The 16,492-nt window shown below is 40.3% G+C and overlaps 1 protein-coding gene across 2 annotated transcripts; it reads left to right on the forward strand.

Annotated features, from left to right (window-relative positions):
• The first annotated feature begins 788 nt into the window (after nucleotides 1-788).
• LOC128606814 (ATP-sensitive inward rectifier potassium channel 1-like) lies at nucleotides 789-13,938 on the forward strand. 2 transcript variants are annotated; one of them, XM_053623258.1, is made up of 3 exons: nucleotides 789-1,460; nucleotides 12,586-13,289; nucleotides 13,419-13,938. In XM_053623258.1, exons 2-3 carry the CDS (start codon nucleotides 12,609-12,611, stop codon nucleotides 13,731-13,733), a joined length of 996 nt encoding a protein of 331 aa, XP_053479233.1. In that variant the 5' UTR covers nucleotides 789-1,460; nucleotides 12,586-12,608; the 3' UTR covers nucleotides 13,734-13,938. The 2 variants fall into 2 exon arrangements, with proteins under 2 accessions (XP_053479233.1, XP_053479232.1); XM_053623257.1 differs by having other exon boundaries at nucleotides 12,586-13,938.
• Nucleotides 13,939-16,492: the final 2,554 nt, after the last annotated feature.

Raw genomic sequence — 16,492 nt, forward strand, 5'->3', positions numbered from 1 at the left:
GCGATCTGGGAATGTCACATTTCTGCATGAGCTGCTCGAATGAGACAAAAACGCCCTCAAAATAGAGATCAGACAGTAAGACAGCTCCCTTTCTAGACCAAGTAACAAAAGTCTTATCCAACAAAGATGGGAGAAACAGAGGATTATTTGCAATTGGCCCCATGAGTGACAAGTCCCCAAGAGAGAAAGTTCTTCTAAACTGATTCCAAATTTTGATTGAGTGTACAACAACTGGATTAGAGGTAAAGCTAGACAGAATTTGTGCGAATGGTAATTTAGCACACAGTAGGGCCGCTGGGGAGGTGGACGCGATGGACGCCCCCTCCATAAGTGTCCACACAGGGGCTGCCACACTCTCCCCCATCCAGTACAACAATGATCTTATATTAGCTGCCCAGTAGTAGTACATAAAGTTTGGGAGTGCCATCCCTCCCTTCGCTCGAGGTCTCTGCAATATATGCCTTTTGATCCGTGGTGGCTTTTTGTTCCAGATAAAGGCTAATATCTGATTGTTCAGTTTTGAAAAGAAGGATTTTGTAAGAAACACTGGGAAACACTGAAAAACATATAAAAATTTAGGCAGCACATTCATCTTTATGACCTTCTAATTTTTTGAGATGTACTTCAACACATCTTGTATTAAAACTATATGCCCAAAAGTATGCGTACACCTGACCATGATGTTAGATCTAATGTTTTGGAAATATTTTGTACCCCTCTCCTGACCAATATCTTTCGACAATGAAATCCCATAAATGCTTTGTAAGCTTTTTGTAGACCATGGCTTCAGGCCTCAAATGAAATCAGGAAGATGTGAAGAAAATCCTACAAAAAGAGCTGCCATTTATTTGGGGTTAATCAGAATTGATGAGCTTGAACATAAGTGGTTAATTCTGTATTGATTGCACCTGTTAATTTTAAATCCACTGTGTGTCCAATTCTATGCTTGCATAGTTAATATCTCTGACTTTTGGGGGTCTCACAACTAAAATGGCAGAACAGATAAATTCTGCTGTCAAGGGTTAATCTATTTGAAAATCTGTGGTCTGACCTGTCCACCAGCATTCTCCATTTAAATTGACAGGAGAATGGAAGAAAATGTGGATAATTTCTTGGGGCACTGTACCTATATTCTCACTGTATGTTGTGGCATCATTGTGCAAAAATATACCCAAGCCTGCAGTAAAAAAGCACTGGATTTTGTGTACATGTAAACATTAAACATACTCAATATAGCCTTACTAATTGGAAGGAGCCAAAAGGCAAGTCACACTTAAAGAGGGAGACCAAGAGAGATATCACCATTATTAATTTACACATTTTACTTATTCATTTATTAAGTTGTTTAAGTATTTGTTACTTTTATGATCTTTCAAAAAAAGACAGAGAGAGGGAGAAAGAGAGAAAGACAGAAGGGGACAAAGCTAATTTTTGGTATCATAGAAGAACTGCTATAGCAGGTGAGTTCCACAATCAATTTCTATAGTATTTCATGACATTTAATTTTGAGCCGTTTGCTCTCTTCCCACTTCCTTCTAACCTATTTATTGTTATTTTAGATAAACACCTCCATGTTATTTATCCAATGTTAATCCGCTCCAGTTTTCTTGCTAGTAACAAGAAGTACAGTGATTTAATGACTGTCTTGACATGATAGCAACTGAGCAACTTTTTACAAGTTATAAAAAAGTTTCTTTCTGTTCTGTGAAATAAATGGCTTACTTTAGATGTGATTTGTAATAGGTAAAATAAAAAACAACAACATTAAACTTTCACTATAGAAAGAAACAAAAGGTTTGAAAGAGTGCATTACAGTATTAAGAATGATAACCATGAATGAACTTTCACCATGTTCCTGTTACACCAATCCTCACATGTTTTCAGAACTGCTCATTGTGCTTTTAGTAGTTCACACGGTCCAACTGAGTAATAGTAGACACAGCCATAAGTTATAATCAAAATTTAGGATCAGAAACTTTCCATTCTATGTATATGAGGTTTGAAACCAACCAGATGTATAACGTGAAATCAATTTCTTTCACAATGCTATTAAAAAATTGGGCTTCAATTAATTCACAAGATGTGTCCATGTATACAGTCCCCTTCGAAACTATTGGAATGACAAGGCAAATTCATTTGTTATTGCTGTAGACTGAAGACATTTGAGCTTTAGATCAAAAGATGAACATGAAAAGAGAATTTCAGCTTTTATTTCCTGGTATTTATATGTAGATGTGTTAAACCACATAGAACATAGCACATTTTGTATCAGACCACCCAATTTGCAGGTGAGCAAAAGTATTGGAACAGGTGGCTGACAGGTGTTTCTTATTGACCAGGTGTGTCCTGTTAGATTAATTGTTTAAACAATAAATAGCTCTGAACATCTACTCCTGGTTTTAGCCTTCAGTTTCACTTGTGAAGACTGCATTTGTCATTAAAAAGGATAAGCCAACATGAAGATCAGAGAGCTGTCTATGGGAGAAAAGCAAGCCATTTTGAAGCTGACAAAATAAGGAAAATCATTGCACAAACATTTAGCATAGCCAATAAAATAATTTTGAATGTCCTGAAAAAGAAAGAAACCACTGGTGTACTGAGAAACAGACATCAAATGGGTCAGCCAAGGAAAACAACAGCAGCTGATGACAGAAACATTATGAGAGCTGTGACGAAAACCCCAAAAACAACAGTCAGGGACATCACCAACAACCTCCAAAGGGCAGGGGTGAAGGTATCACAATCAACCTTTTGAAGAAGACTTTGAGAGCAGAAACATAGAGGCCATACCCCAAGATGAAAACCAATCATCAGCAGTAAGAATTTGAAAGCCAGATTGAATTCAAAAAGAAATATAGAGATGAGCCTCCAAAGGTCTGGAAACAAGATTGACCTGTACTAAATTGCTGGAAAAGTCAAAGTGTGAAGAAAGAAAGGATCTGCTCATGATCCAAAAAATACAAGCTCTGTGAAACAGGTTGGAGGAAGTGTCGTGCATGGGCTTGCATAACTACTTCTGGAACAGGCTCACTAATCTTTATTGGTGATGTAACTCATGATGGTAACAGCAGAATGAATTCAGAAGTTTACAGGAACATTTTGTCTGCCAAGTTATAGAGAAAAGCATTGAAATTAATCAGGAGGAACCTTATCATGCAGCAAGACAATGATCCAAAACACACTGCCAACTCAACAATGGACTTTATCAGGGGAAAAGTGGAAGGTTTTAGACTGGCCAAGCCAATCACCAGACCTTTTTCCAATGCATTGAGCATGCATTTCACCTTCTGAAGAGGAGACTTAAATGAGAAACCTCCCCGAAACAAACAACATCTGAAAGTAGCTGCCATAAAAGCCTGGAAAAAAAAGCCATCACAAAAGAGGCCAAAAATTTGGTGATGTCAGTGATTCACAGGCTTGATCCATATCCCTTAATGCAAGGAATAGGCAATCAAACATAAAGTGTTTACTTTAATTTATGTTAAGACATATGTTCCTATACTTTTGCTTGCCTAAAAATTTGGCGGTATGATACAAAAGGTTCTATTCGTTGTTGTTCTAGGTCCTTTATGTTGTTTAACACATCTAGATATAAATACCAGTAAATAAAAGCTGAAATCCTAAACTCTTGTCTCATATCCATCTTTTGATCTCAAACCCAAATGTCTTTGGTGTATAGCACAAACAACTGAATTGTCCTTGCCATTCCAGTAGTTTCATAGAGGACTGTACATGGGGTAAAACATCTGTATTTAGAACATCAATTGATTATCTAGGTCAGTGGTTCTCAACAGGGGGAGATCAGAAGGGGTGCGTGAATTTTTTCAAGAAAAAAAAGACAGGACATCGTTTGGGTACTCTGTGTATTTTATTGCTTTTCAAATAGAATGTGCATAAATGGAAAACTCCACGTTCTCTCCCTCTGTATCTTCTTTTTGCTGGGAAGAGGCGGAGTTTAGCCTGTCTTTTATCTAACTGTCAGTTCAGACCAGTGTTGCTAACTTAGTGACATTTCAGACCCTTTTAGCAACTTTTTTTGCAAAAAAAAAAAAAAAGCACCTAGCGACTTTTTGGACAAACCTTAGTGACTTTCTGTCTTATGTCTGCAGTACTGTCCTGCACGTGCAAGGTCTTGCTTTCTTGCTGGACTCTCACCTCTGCTCTGTTCAGTGAGAGTCTGAGAGCCGGAGATTTAACAATGTCACATAACAAAAGCATTCTTATGTGAATGTTTTTAGAACATAAGACGAATGGAATGCAACATGTTTTACATGTAAAATAGTACATGTTATTACAGCCTAGTTCTCTTGTTCAAAGTAGTTATAGTGTTCCATATCATTCATGTTCCATACCCGTCCATTATATACTTTTATAAAAGTATTTTTTTTAAATAATAAAAGTTATGAAAAGTAATTAAAAAAAAGTAGAAAAAAAAAGCACAAAAACAAAAATATCTATCAAAAACAGATTATAGATTAGGTATGTGTGAGTATATACACATGCATGTGTGAGTATATACACATGCATGTGTATATATATATATATATATATATATATATATATATATATATATATATATATATATATATATATATATATTTATATATATATATATATATATATATATATATATATATATATATATATATATTTATATATATATATAGAGAGAGAGAGAGAGAGAGAGAGATTTTAAATAGAATAGATCATCACTATACCTGGTCTCCTCCAATATGGGGGGGGGGGGGGCACACATGATAGGGAAAGTTTGGGGGGCTTTGGTTGCAAAAGGTTGAGAACCTCGGATCTAGGTGGACCATTAAGATTACTGTAGTCACCTGCATGCATCTAATCACATGAATTGTCCATCTCTGCCATCTATAATCCACCCATGGAGCAGCTGTGGCTCAGGTGTTAGAGTGGGTTGTCCACTAATTGTAGGGTTGGTGGTTCGATTCCACATGGCTCCACTTGCCGAAGGGTCCTTGGGCAAGATTGCTCCCAATGGCAAGCTAGCACCGTGCATGGCAGCTCTGCTACCATTGGTGTGTGAGTGTGTGTGTGAATGAGTGAATGAGAAACAGTGTAAAGCGCTTTGTAGAACCGCTACGGTTAAAAAAGTGCTATATTTACCATTTACCATACTAATTGGCTGACAGTTGATTAAAAAAAAAGACAATGCAGCATTATACAGCAGAACCTGTATAATGGGAGCAGCAGGGAATGCATGAACCATTCATCTGATTATTTAAGTAATAATGTCGTGCGTGTGTGTGTGTGTGTGTGTGTGTGTGTGTGGAAACCTGGGAAAACCCATTGGATGTCAATGTAGCTGTAATCTGGCAAACAACCAAAAAAGACCAATAAATCAGGTTTTTTTGCCTCCTTTTTGAGAACTCTGTTTTAGAAAACGTCTGGGTTACACAGGTAACCCTGTTCACTGAGAAGGCAACGAGACGTTGCGTTTAGCATAACAGTATAGGAACGCCCTTGCGCGCATGACCGGTATCTGAAGCTTGTGTAAAATCATGCCTCTACTTATAGGCCTGCCATGATCAGGTGATGTGGCAATTAAGCACGTCACATGATATATACATGGCACCTGTGAACCACACCACCAGCCTCTATTATCTGAAGCGAAGACACAATTCACAGGCCTGCCCTGGTATGACAAAGCTACGCAACGTCTCATTCCTTTCTCAGGGAACAGGGTTACATGCGTAACCCAGATGTTCCCTTTCAAAGGGAACTTCGATGTTGTGTTTAGCATAACAGTATGGGAGGGAGAATACCCACTCTGTCATACCGAGGGTGCGGCCTGTTCAAAAAGACCCAAGCCCAAGGGTCACTGTAAGACACTCGAGCCCGGGGTGGAATGAATATCCAGGCTGCAATAACGAATGAATGTGTGTGGCATAGACCATCCTGCAGCAGCACACACATCCTGTAAGGATACCCCTTTGGACAAAGCCTTCGAGGAGGCGACCTCCCTAGTGGAATGAGCTCTTATACCCAGAGGCGTAGCAAGACCGCGCGCCTCGTAAGCCATAGAGATTGCTTCCACTATCCAATTAGAGATGCACTGCTTTGACACAGCATCACCTCTACTATCGCCGCCAAAGCAGACCAGCAACTGCTCCGACTTACGCCACTTGCCGGAGCAATGGACGTAAGTACAGAGAGCCCTTACTGGACACAGCAGGTGCATCCTCTCTTGTTCCGGTGTGAGGAATAGAGGAGGGCAGAAAGCCTGCAACACCACAGGGTGGGCAGCCGATGTAGGCACTTTAGTAATATAATCCAGCCTAGGATACAGGAAGGCCTTGGCTAATCCAGGGGCAAAGTCAAGGCAGGAAGGGGCAACAAAGAGAGCTTGCAGATCTCCCACTCTCATGAGAGATGTCAGGGCCAGCAGAAGAGCTACCTTTAGAGTCAGATGCTTCTCCGAGGCTGACTCTAAGGGCTCAAATGGGGCCCCGACAGACCTTCCAAGACCACAGTAAGGTCCCAGGAAGGTATGCAGGGCCTGCAGATGGGCCTCAGCCGCCTGACACCACGCATGAACCTCGAAGTTAGAGGATGTTGCCCCACAGAGGCTCCATCAACAGGGGCATGGCTGGCTGAAACGGCGGCCATGTAAACCCTGATTGTAGAAGGAGCCAACCCTGCTGAGAAACGTTCTTGTAAGAACTCCAGGACTGTAGCTATTGTGCAGTTCACTGGGTCTAGCTGCCGTTCCTCACACCACAAGACAAAAAGCCGCCACTTGAGTGCATACAATTTCCTTGTGGATGGTGCTTTAGCATTTAACATGGTCTCTACAACCTCACTTGTGAGACCAGAATCTATGAGCTGGTGCCCCTCAGTGGCCAGACCCACAGTTTCCGTAGTTCTGGCCGAGGGTGATAAATCAGCCCTCTGGCTTGAGACAGTAGATACCTGCAGATGGGAATCTCCCAAGGAGTACCGTCGAGCAGGGAAATTTATCTCCAAGAACCATATCCGAGCCGGCCATTAAGGTGCTACTAGCAGCAGACCTAGACGTCTTGGCGAACTCTCACTAGAACTTGTGGGAGCAGAGCGATCAGGGGAAAAGCATATAGATGTGATCTTGGCTACGTGTGCACCATGGTGTCCAGCTCCAATGGTGCGGGAGGAGTGAGGGCGAACCACAGCAGGCAGTGTGTTGTCTCCTCGGAGGTGAACACATCCACTTCTGCTTGTCCGAACCTCCGCCATATGGACTCCACCACTTGCGGATGGAGCCTCCAATCCCCGGGCCTCAGCCCCTGTCTCGACAGGATGTCTGCCCCTACATTCTGGCTGCCCGGAATGTACATTGCACTCACTGACAAGAACTTTCCCTCTGCCCAGAGAAGGATTAGTTGCGCCTGCGTGAACAGGGGGCATGAACGTAACCCTCCCTGGTGGTTGATATATGAGACCACCGCTGTATTGTCTGACATAAGTAGCACATAGTGACCTCTCAGCTGAGGAAGAAAGAATTTCAGTGCTAGGAATATGGCAATTTATCTTTAAGCGATTTATATGCCACTCCAGATGAGGGCCGCTCCAAAGACCGTGAGCTGGACAGCCATCTAAGACTGCACCCCAGCCCATGAGGGACGGGTCTGTCATTACCGTCTTGCGATAAGGAGACGCCCCTAGACTGTGACCAGAGGCTAGAAACTGCGGACACCTCCAAATACTCAGAGCACATAGGCATCGCAGAGTGACACTGATTACTCTCAGAGGTTTCATCCTCGGATGAAACCCCTGTCTTTTTAGCCACCACTGAAATGGTCTCATGTGCAATAGGCCCAACGGTATTATGTTGGCTGCTGCTGCCATAAGGCCCAACAGTCTCTCGTAGAGACTGGAGGGGATGCCCAGTCCTAGCTTTATCTTGCTCAAAGTTGATAGGACCGATCCTATGCGTGTTGGGGATAGAAAGGCGTCATCATAGTAGAATCCCATATAACCCCTAGAAAAGCACTGGAGAAAGCATACTTTTCTGAGGTTCAACCTGAGCCCCAAGCTCCTCATGTGGGCAGGAACAACATCTCGATGTTGAACCGCCAGTTCCCTGGATCGTGCTAGAATTAACCAGTCGTCCAGGTAGTATAGAACACGGATGCCCTGGAGTAGCAAGGGAGCCAGAGCAGCATCCATGCACTTTGTGAAGGTGCAAGGGGATAAAGCTAGCCCGAAGGGAAGAACCCGAATTTGGTATGCATTGTCTCCAAACGCAAACCTCAGCAACTTCCTGTAACTGGGCAATACTCCTATGTGGAAAAATGCATCTTTCAGATCTATCGTCACAAACCAGTCCTCGAACTGAATCTGTGGCACGATAAGTTTGAGCGTCAGCATCTTGAACCTGTATGTCCGAAGAGTACGGTTCAGATGATGCAGATCTAAAATTGGCCGCATACTACCATCTTTTTTGCGGACCAGGAAATAACGGCTGTAAAAACCTCCCTCCCTTAGGGAACGGGGTACATGTTCTATGGCCCCTTTGTCCAAAAGGGAACTTACTTCCTGTGCTAACATTGGGCTCTGCTCTGTGCTGACAACTGTGGTGAGCACACCTCTGAACCAGGGGGGTCGAGCTCTGAACTGGACCTGGTAACACTTTTGTATGGTAGACAGAACCCATGGAGACACATTTGGCAGTAGTTTCCATGCTGCCAAATGGTCTTTCAGTGATGTTAGCTTTTCCACATTCCGTTGGAGGGAAAGCATCAGATTTCCGTCGCCCTGTGACAGCTCGTTGACCAGAGAAGGCTGAAAATGTGGATGACCTTGGCCAGGGCAGGCCCTACAGTAGCACTAGGGGCTATCTGCCCTAACAACCTCATGTCCCCTGATACATCCCTCCGTGGTCCATCAGGACCGTTCCTTCCTTGCCTGGTTTGCTTTTATGATCATTCTTAGATCAGGCCTCTTAGCAGGCTATGACCGCCTGGTCCCCCTGGCTCTCTGCGGGGGGAGGTGGGCTGCCACACTCGCCTTCTGTGCCTCCCTTGCACTAGCACTGGCCCCATTCATGGATGTCCGGGCGAACTCGACACAACTGGGAAGGAACTGGCTGAACGCTGCCATTTGCTGTTTTGCCTCGCGAAACCTGTTGGCGATGACATTAACCGCGCTACCAAACGGGCCGAAAGGTTTGACAGGGGTGTCCAGCAAGGAGACCTTATCTTTGTCCCCCATCCCTGAGAGGTTGAGCCATAGGTGCCTCTCTGCAACAACCAGGCTACCCATTGAACGGCCGATATGACGGGCCTTTTGTTTGGTCGCCCGGAGAGATAAATCTGTGGCACGGTGCAGCTCTGCCACTGCCTCAGGCCTAATTCCCTCCCCAGTATCGAGCTCACTCAGCAGTTCTGCTTGGTAGGCCTGCAACACTGCCATTGTATGCAGTGACCCACAAGCAATACCCGCTGCCGCATAGGCTTTGCCCACCAACGCCGAGGTGGCCTTACATGGCTTAGAAGGTAAAGTTGGCCTCCCTAAATTACCTGCCATTGATGGAGAGAGGTGGCTCGCAAGCGCCTCCTCCACCTTTGGCATCGCTAAATAGCCATGCTGCTCACTCCCCATGATGGCTGAGTAATCAGGCGTTGTGGGGTTATAAACACGGCTAGTGTATGGTTTTCTCCAGAAGCGTGATATCTCATCATGCACTTCTGGAAAAAAGGGGAGTTTTCTGCGGTGTGAGGGAGATTTATTTTCACTGGAGAGGAAGTGCTCATCCAGCCTGCTATGAGCCAATTCCTCTTCCCCAGGCCAGTCTATATTCAACTTTTCAACTGCTGTAGTAATCACCTCAAGCAGCTCTTTATATGCTTGAGAGCTGTTGTCAGTTTTTGGTGCAATGGCACCCTCTACCAACTCCTCGGAGTCAGCGAGGATCTTTTGGCTTTCCATAGGGGAAGGACGAGTCGCGACGCGAGCTCCAGAGTCAGGTGGAGAGCCGGACCTGGAAGACAGAGCAAGAGGTAGAGCAGCGCTCGTCTCCGGCTCCTCTTCCAAATTCATACAAGAACCCCACGACCTTAGCCGGTTGGCTGCCATGGCAGCAGCCGGCCCAGATCCACGAGGCTCTGAAACCCAACTCCCTTCGGACGAGAAGAGAGCGAGCCGAGAGCGGAGCTGCCTAATTGTGAAATGTTCACAATGCTGACAGACAGACCCCTCGAGGGCTGCTGTCGCATGCTCTACGCCCAAACACTTCACACAGAAAGTGTGTCCGTCTCCTCCCGTGATGAAACGGGAGCAAGGTGTAACACACTTTCTGAATTCTTTCTCGCTCATTCTTTCTTTCTCTTTTCTTTTCTTTTTTTTTTAAAGGGATAGAAACGTTTAGAGATTTTTGAGAAAAGAAGAGTAGAAATGAAGCGTCTTCTGTCACACAAACGGACATGCAGTCTCGCTGAAGATAATAAGACTGGCAGCGTGGTTCATAGGTGCCATATATATCATGCGACGTGCTTAATTGCCATGTCACCTGACCATGGCAGGCCTATAAGTAGAGGCATGATTTTACACAAGCTTCAGATACCGGTCACGCGCGCAAGGGCGTTCCCAAACTGTTATGTAAACGCAACATCGAAGTTCCCTTTGAAAGGGAACCACAAATATGTTGCATGAAATTGAGGTGGAAATGCTTTCATTTGCTTTATAAACTTTCCTAGGCTTTCTGATAAAAATTGCACTGGTAAGGAATCAATGAGTTAACAAAAGCTGTGGTAAAAAAAAAAAAAAAAAGGGCAGTCTGTCTAAAGATGATCATTGAAGTCATTGAAAATTGATTGCTCTGTGCGCTTTCCGCACACAGTGAATGTCAGGCTTTGGTTAAGCTGTTGGATTGCTGTGTCCAATAAAGCAAAATAAACTAAATCCTAAACAGATACCAGATGTTAATTTCTGTGATACACCTGCATTGTCACATTTTCAAAACAGAGGAGTGCTTATATACTCTATACAGATGACAACAGAAAGAAAGTTGAATGACCTAAGATGTTTGAATGACCGTATAAAAATATGGGAAATTTAGCCAACAGATCTCACTGAAATAATCACATTATTATGAGGAAAAATATCATTTTATTAACTGAAAATATCACATTAATATGTTATTATGAGACAAATTACATGAAAATATTGTTTTAAGTGGAAAATATCACATTTTTACTTAAAAAAAACATCAAAGTTGTGTTATTTCATCAAATATTGCATTACAAAATGTTGCATTATTACAGGAAATTTCACATACAAGATAAATAGGTGAGAAAAGCAACTTAACTGATCTGGTAAATGGAGCAGTTGACAGAATTAGTACAATTCTACTTTATGCTTGGCTTAGAACATAACGAGATTTTAGTATCACAGCAGTGTTCAGTGTATTGCCATCAGTATACAGACAGTACAAATAATTTCCAATTCACAGCATTTTTACAGACCCAAAAAGTGGTTACACCTTTTAGAGGTTGCTTTATTACTAGCTGATCAACTTGAAGGACATGGGAAACTTCATGGTTACAAATTACAGCATATTAAATGTCTACAGGCTGAGTATGTTGTTACACAAAATGCTGTCCGGCTTCTATTAAAAACTTTGGATCCTCGTGGAGTTGAGCTGAGATGCAGAAATTGTTTTCAACACAGGCTACACAGGAACCCAAGTCCTAACTGCAAGCCCATCACTTGTAATTACATGTTATTTCTTCCTAGCAACACAATATTTGATTAAAAAAAAAAAGTTTTTTCACATACTAACATGATTCATGTTTTTCTCCTAATAACACAGTGTATTTCTTATAATAATGTGATCGTTTCTCATAAGTATGTGAAATTTTTAGGTAATAATGTAATATTTTCTAATATTTCTAAAAAAATAACGTAATATTTTTCTCATTATAAAGAGATATTGATTTGATTTTTTTCATGTATGGCAGCCAGAGTTTCTGTACAAATTAAATAAATAAATAGTAGTTGCTTTTAGACAATGCATTGGTGTTTCTCAGTGAAGTCAAAATGGAATTATTGTAGTTGAGACACTCAAAAGAGACACATTTCCATTCAGGAAAACCTGCAGTTTTCACAACTTCATACAATAGAAATTTCCATATTTGAAAAGTTTTCTCAGTCTGCTACACATATTGTTGCTCTCAAATAGCATTCAGTGGTTTATGTGTATAATAAAGTTCAGCATAAAATACTGTAATATACATATTGTAAAATAGAGATGCAGAAAAAAACATTTAGATTCAAAGTTTGAATAACAAATGACCAATGTCATTAACTCTTATACAGACTTAAATCTACTCTAAATATAGTCATTACCTATGCAGTGTGGAATATATTTAATGCCATATCTGCAGCTACCTGCAGATCTTCAAATTTTATCTACCTCTAAAATGAAATACACCTTATTTGAAATAGTCTAGCTTGATATAAAATTCTGATGAAATATTTGTGTTACTGGTGTTCTATTCTAGACAAAAATGTAATTGTTTTGTTGAAAATACCACTAAAATCTTTTTTTTTGTTCTAAATGTTCTTTATTCTTTTACCCAGATTGGGCTTTCTATACTTGGGAAATGACACGCTCCTTCCAGCAGTTGCTCCGAGACTACCTAGCAAAGCAGCGCATTTGCAAAAACCGTTTGGTAACCAAAGATGGACACTGCAACATTGAATATGGCAACGTGAGGTACAGCAGTCGCTTTGCATATGTGCAGGATTTCTGGACCACCTTTGTGGAGATACGTTGGCGTTTCATTATTTTATTCTTTGTGGCCTCCTTCACTCTTAGCTGGTTCATTTTTGGACTTATTTGGTACTGGATTGCTCATAACAATGGTGATCTTTGGTGGCAAAATCCACCTTCGGACCACAAACCATGTATATATAACGTTTTTGGCCTCACAACTGCTTTCCTTTACTCACTTGAAACACAGATGACTATTGGCTATGGTCTGCGAGTGCTCAGTCCATACTGCCCTGGTGCTGTCGCCCTAATTATTATCCAGTCCATCATTGGTTTACTTATTAACTGCTTCTGGTGTGGACTGGTTATGGCCAAAATCACCTTACCCAAGAAAAGAGCCAAGACCATTACCTTCAGCAAAATAGCAGTTATTTGCTCCAAAAATGCTGTCCTCTGTTTGCAGATAAGAGTAGCAAACTTACGTAAGACCTTAATGATTGGAAGCCAGCTATATGGCAAGCTGCTTAGAACAACAGTCACTCCAGAAGGTGAGACCATCATTCTGGACCAGGTCAATATTGATTTTATGGTTGATGCTGGAAAAGACAACCTCTTCTTCATTTGTCCTTTGACATTATACCATGTAATTGATAAGACAAGTCCATTTTTTAAATTTGCTTTGGACACACTTCTTCAACAGGAGTTCGAGCTAGTGGTATTTTTGGATGGCACAGATGAATCCACCAGCTCATCCTGCCAGGTCAGGACTTCCTACATCCCTCAGGAGATTAAGTGGGGTTACAAGTTCCTCCCAATCATCTCCCGCAGTAAAGAAGGGAAATATCATGTGGACTTTTCCAATTTTGACAGAGTGGAGCCAATTTCAACTGCACACTGTGCTCACTGCTTCTACAATGGCCAAAGCCAACATCACAGAAATGGCAGAAATGGCATTGACAACCAGGGGTTTGAAGCAATTGAAGTTGATGATCATATTAGTGGTACAGAAATGTAAGATAGACCTCTGCATTCACCAAAGGTTTATTTGCTTGCAGTATATATACTCAGCAAGAAAAGAAACGTCCTCTCACATTCAACTGCTTGTATTTCCATCAAATTTCTGAAAATGTGTAATTCTTTGTATTAACATAAATACATTCAACAGCTGAAACATAAACAAGTTTCACAGATATTTGATGAACAGAAATGGAATAGTGAGTCCCTGGAAAAAAAAAAAGGCGGGGGGGGGGGGGGGGTACCAGTATCAAAAGTAACAGTCAGTATCTGGTGTTGTCACTAGCAGTTGTGCTTTGTCAGTTCTTGCTGTGAGATGTTACCCCACTCTTCCTCCAAGGCATTTGCAAGTTCTCAATCAAGTCTGGGGGGACACATGGTTACATGTATTTTTATATATCTTTAAAATACAGCCTTCACAGTCTTCTGAAAAAGAGACATTTCTTTTTTTGCTGAGTATGTGTATATATATATATATATATATATATATATATATATATATATATATATATATATACACACACACATAAATAATTTATGCATTGCTTTTTATGGATGCACAAAAATCACTGAATTAAACTACAGTCCTAAATTAATAATAAAAGCTCCCTTTCACTGCCCCTTATGGTTTCTGTTACTCACTGCTTTTAGGCATATTGTTTTACTTTTGATCATAGTGTTTTAATTAAACATTGCAGATCTTACTTACTCTGTGTATCACCGCATCTGCATCGTGAGTGAGGAGCAATGCGGCCTCTAACCTCTAATGCGGTTACTAACAGATCACTTCTGGTATAATAAATGACAGAATTTACATTGCAAGCGAGCAAATACAGCATATAATGACAATAAGCTTAAACTAAACTAAACCTTTTAAGCAACTTGCACCAGGTTCCGAAGTCCTTACACACAGTGGAGCATTTTGATATAAACATAAGTTTGTGCTCGTGCATCACTGTTTGATTTCCGCGGTGTTAAATATAAAATGCCTCCCTGCCTTAGACGACTTTCTTCGTCAGTCACTTGATGATTTCGGCTCTGTATGATGGTGACTGAGGTCATGTTGGGAATAAAAGGTAACGTTTACAAACAGTAAACTGAAGAAAGTCATTGTCAGTGACACTGGGTGTCTGCTACTGCTAGCGTGCGTATGACATCATGCACCGTCGACTAGGAAGCGGCTTATACTTCCGGTTAAAACTGATAATGTTCTATTTGTGATGATATTACCTTTCTAAAATTCACACACTAGATGGTAGAGTATATAAAGCATAGTGTAAGTGTATAGTACTTAATTTGCGACACAACTTTAGTATTTACTCTCCGAAGCGTGTTTTCGGAACAGAAGTAATGTAATGAGTAAACGCACCCAGTGCCGTGCGCAGAGTAACTTTTTAATTTTATTGATTAATTGTTGCAGCTTTTATATATATATATATATAAAGAAATATATTTATATAAATATTATATAAATATCCATCCATCCATCTTCTATACCGCTTGTCCTTCCTTCAGGGTCACAGGGAAACCTGGAGCTTATCCCAGGGGGCACAAGGCAGGGTACACCCTGGACAGGGTACCAATCTATCGCAGGGCATATTATATTATATTATATATATATATATATATATATATATATATATATATATATATATATATACACACACATCTTTACTTGAGGTTGACTATTTGCTCTCATTTTATTTTACTTTTTGTAGGTAGTCAGTGGCCTACTGGTTAAGCCAGATCACCATCAGCCTGTGGAAAGTACTGTTCTTCATGTTAATTAGCTAGCAAAATATTGTTGGCTAGCTACTGTTAGGTATCTAATTCTGACCATTATCCTTACTATCTAAGTCTGTCCAACCCTAATAAAATTTATTATGTATTTCTACTATATTTACCTTAATTTTCTTGAACTGTTTGAATAAAATTAATAAGAAACTGTTTTTTTAAAGTACATGTTCAGGCTCAATCCTCTTAGTGATAAGAAATATATCTCTGATTGGGTTAATTTTTGTGTGGAGATATTTATTATTTTTATTACTGTGATATCATAGATCATATCTGTTAGCTCTGTTTGCTGGTTTGATTGCTTATACTATGCCTGTTTTCTGTTTTGTATTGAAAGTTATTTGTAAATTTAGGGCATGATTTAAAATGGCTAAAGGTACAGTCCTAAAAAGGGCTATAAAAATAATTTTATTGATGTATTATTTATGAAATTAAAGAAAAAAATTACCAATTTTATTTTTAAAAAATCATTTCATGATTAGTTTTTTGCAGTTTTGATCTGTTAATGTAATTTCAAAATATATCTGTGTTTATTTCTTGTAAAAGAATACCTGGTAAATCTGTAATATTGTTATATTCTTTAAAAAAAAATATTCAATAAATGTACTTACTTAAAAAAAAAGTCAACATTACTACACAAACTGCCAATGAGTAAATGTATGTTAATTTTCATTTCTATAATATCAAAGGACGTAATTTCTGTATGTAAATTCTAAATGCAGCAATTTAAATTGAATTTATAGTAAATAGGAAATTGGAAATGACTGTACAATGTGTTTTATTTACATAAATATAGTTATTTTAACCCTAAAATACATGACCCAAAAACAAACCCAATAAATGCATAAAAGTGGTCAATATGACCTGCATTGGATGAATGGACCTGAATGGTATTCAACAAAGATAACTTGTTGGAAGGAATCTTCAACTTTATTTAAAAAGTTGATGAACACATCAATGTTTTAA

This window comes from Ictalurus furcatus, chromosome 4 (assembly GCF_023375685.1).
Source record: "Ictalurus furcatus strain D&B chromosome 4, Billie_1.0, whole genome shotgun sequence".
In the NCBI taxonomy this organism is placed as follows: domain Eukaryota; kingdom Metazoa; phylum Chordata; class Actinopteri; order Siluriformes; family Ictaluridae; genus Ictalurus; species Ictalurus furcatus.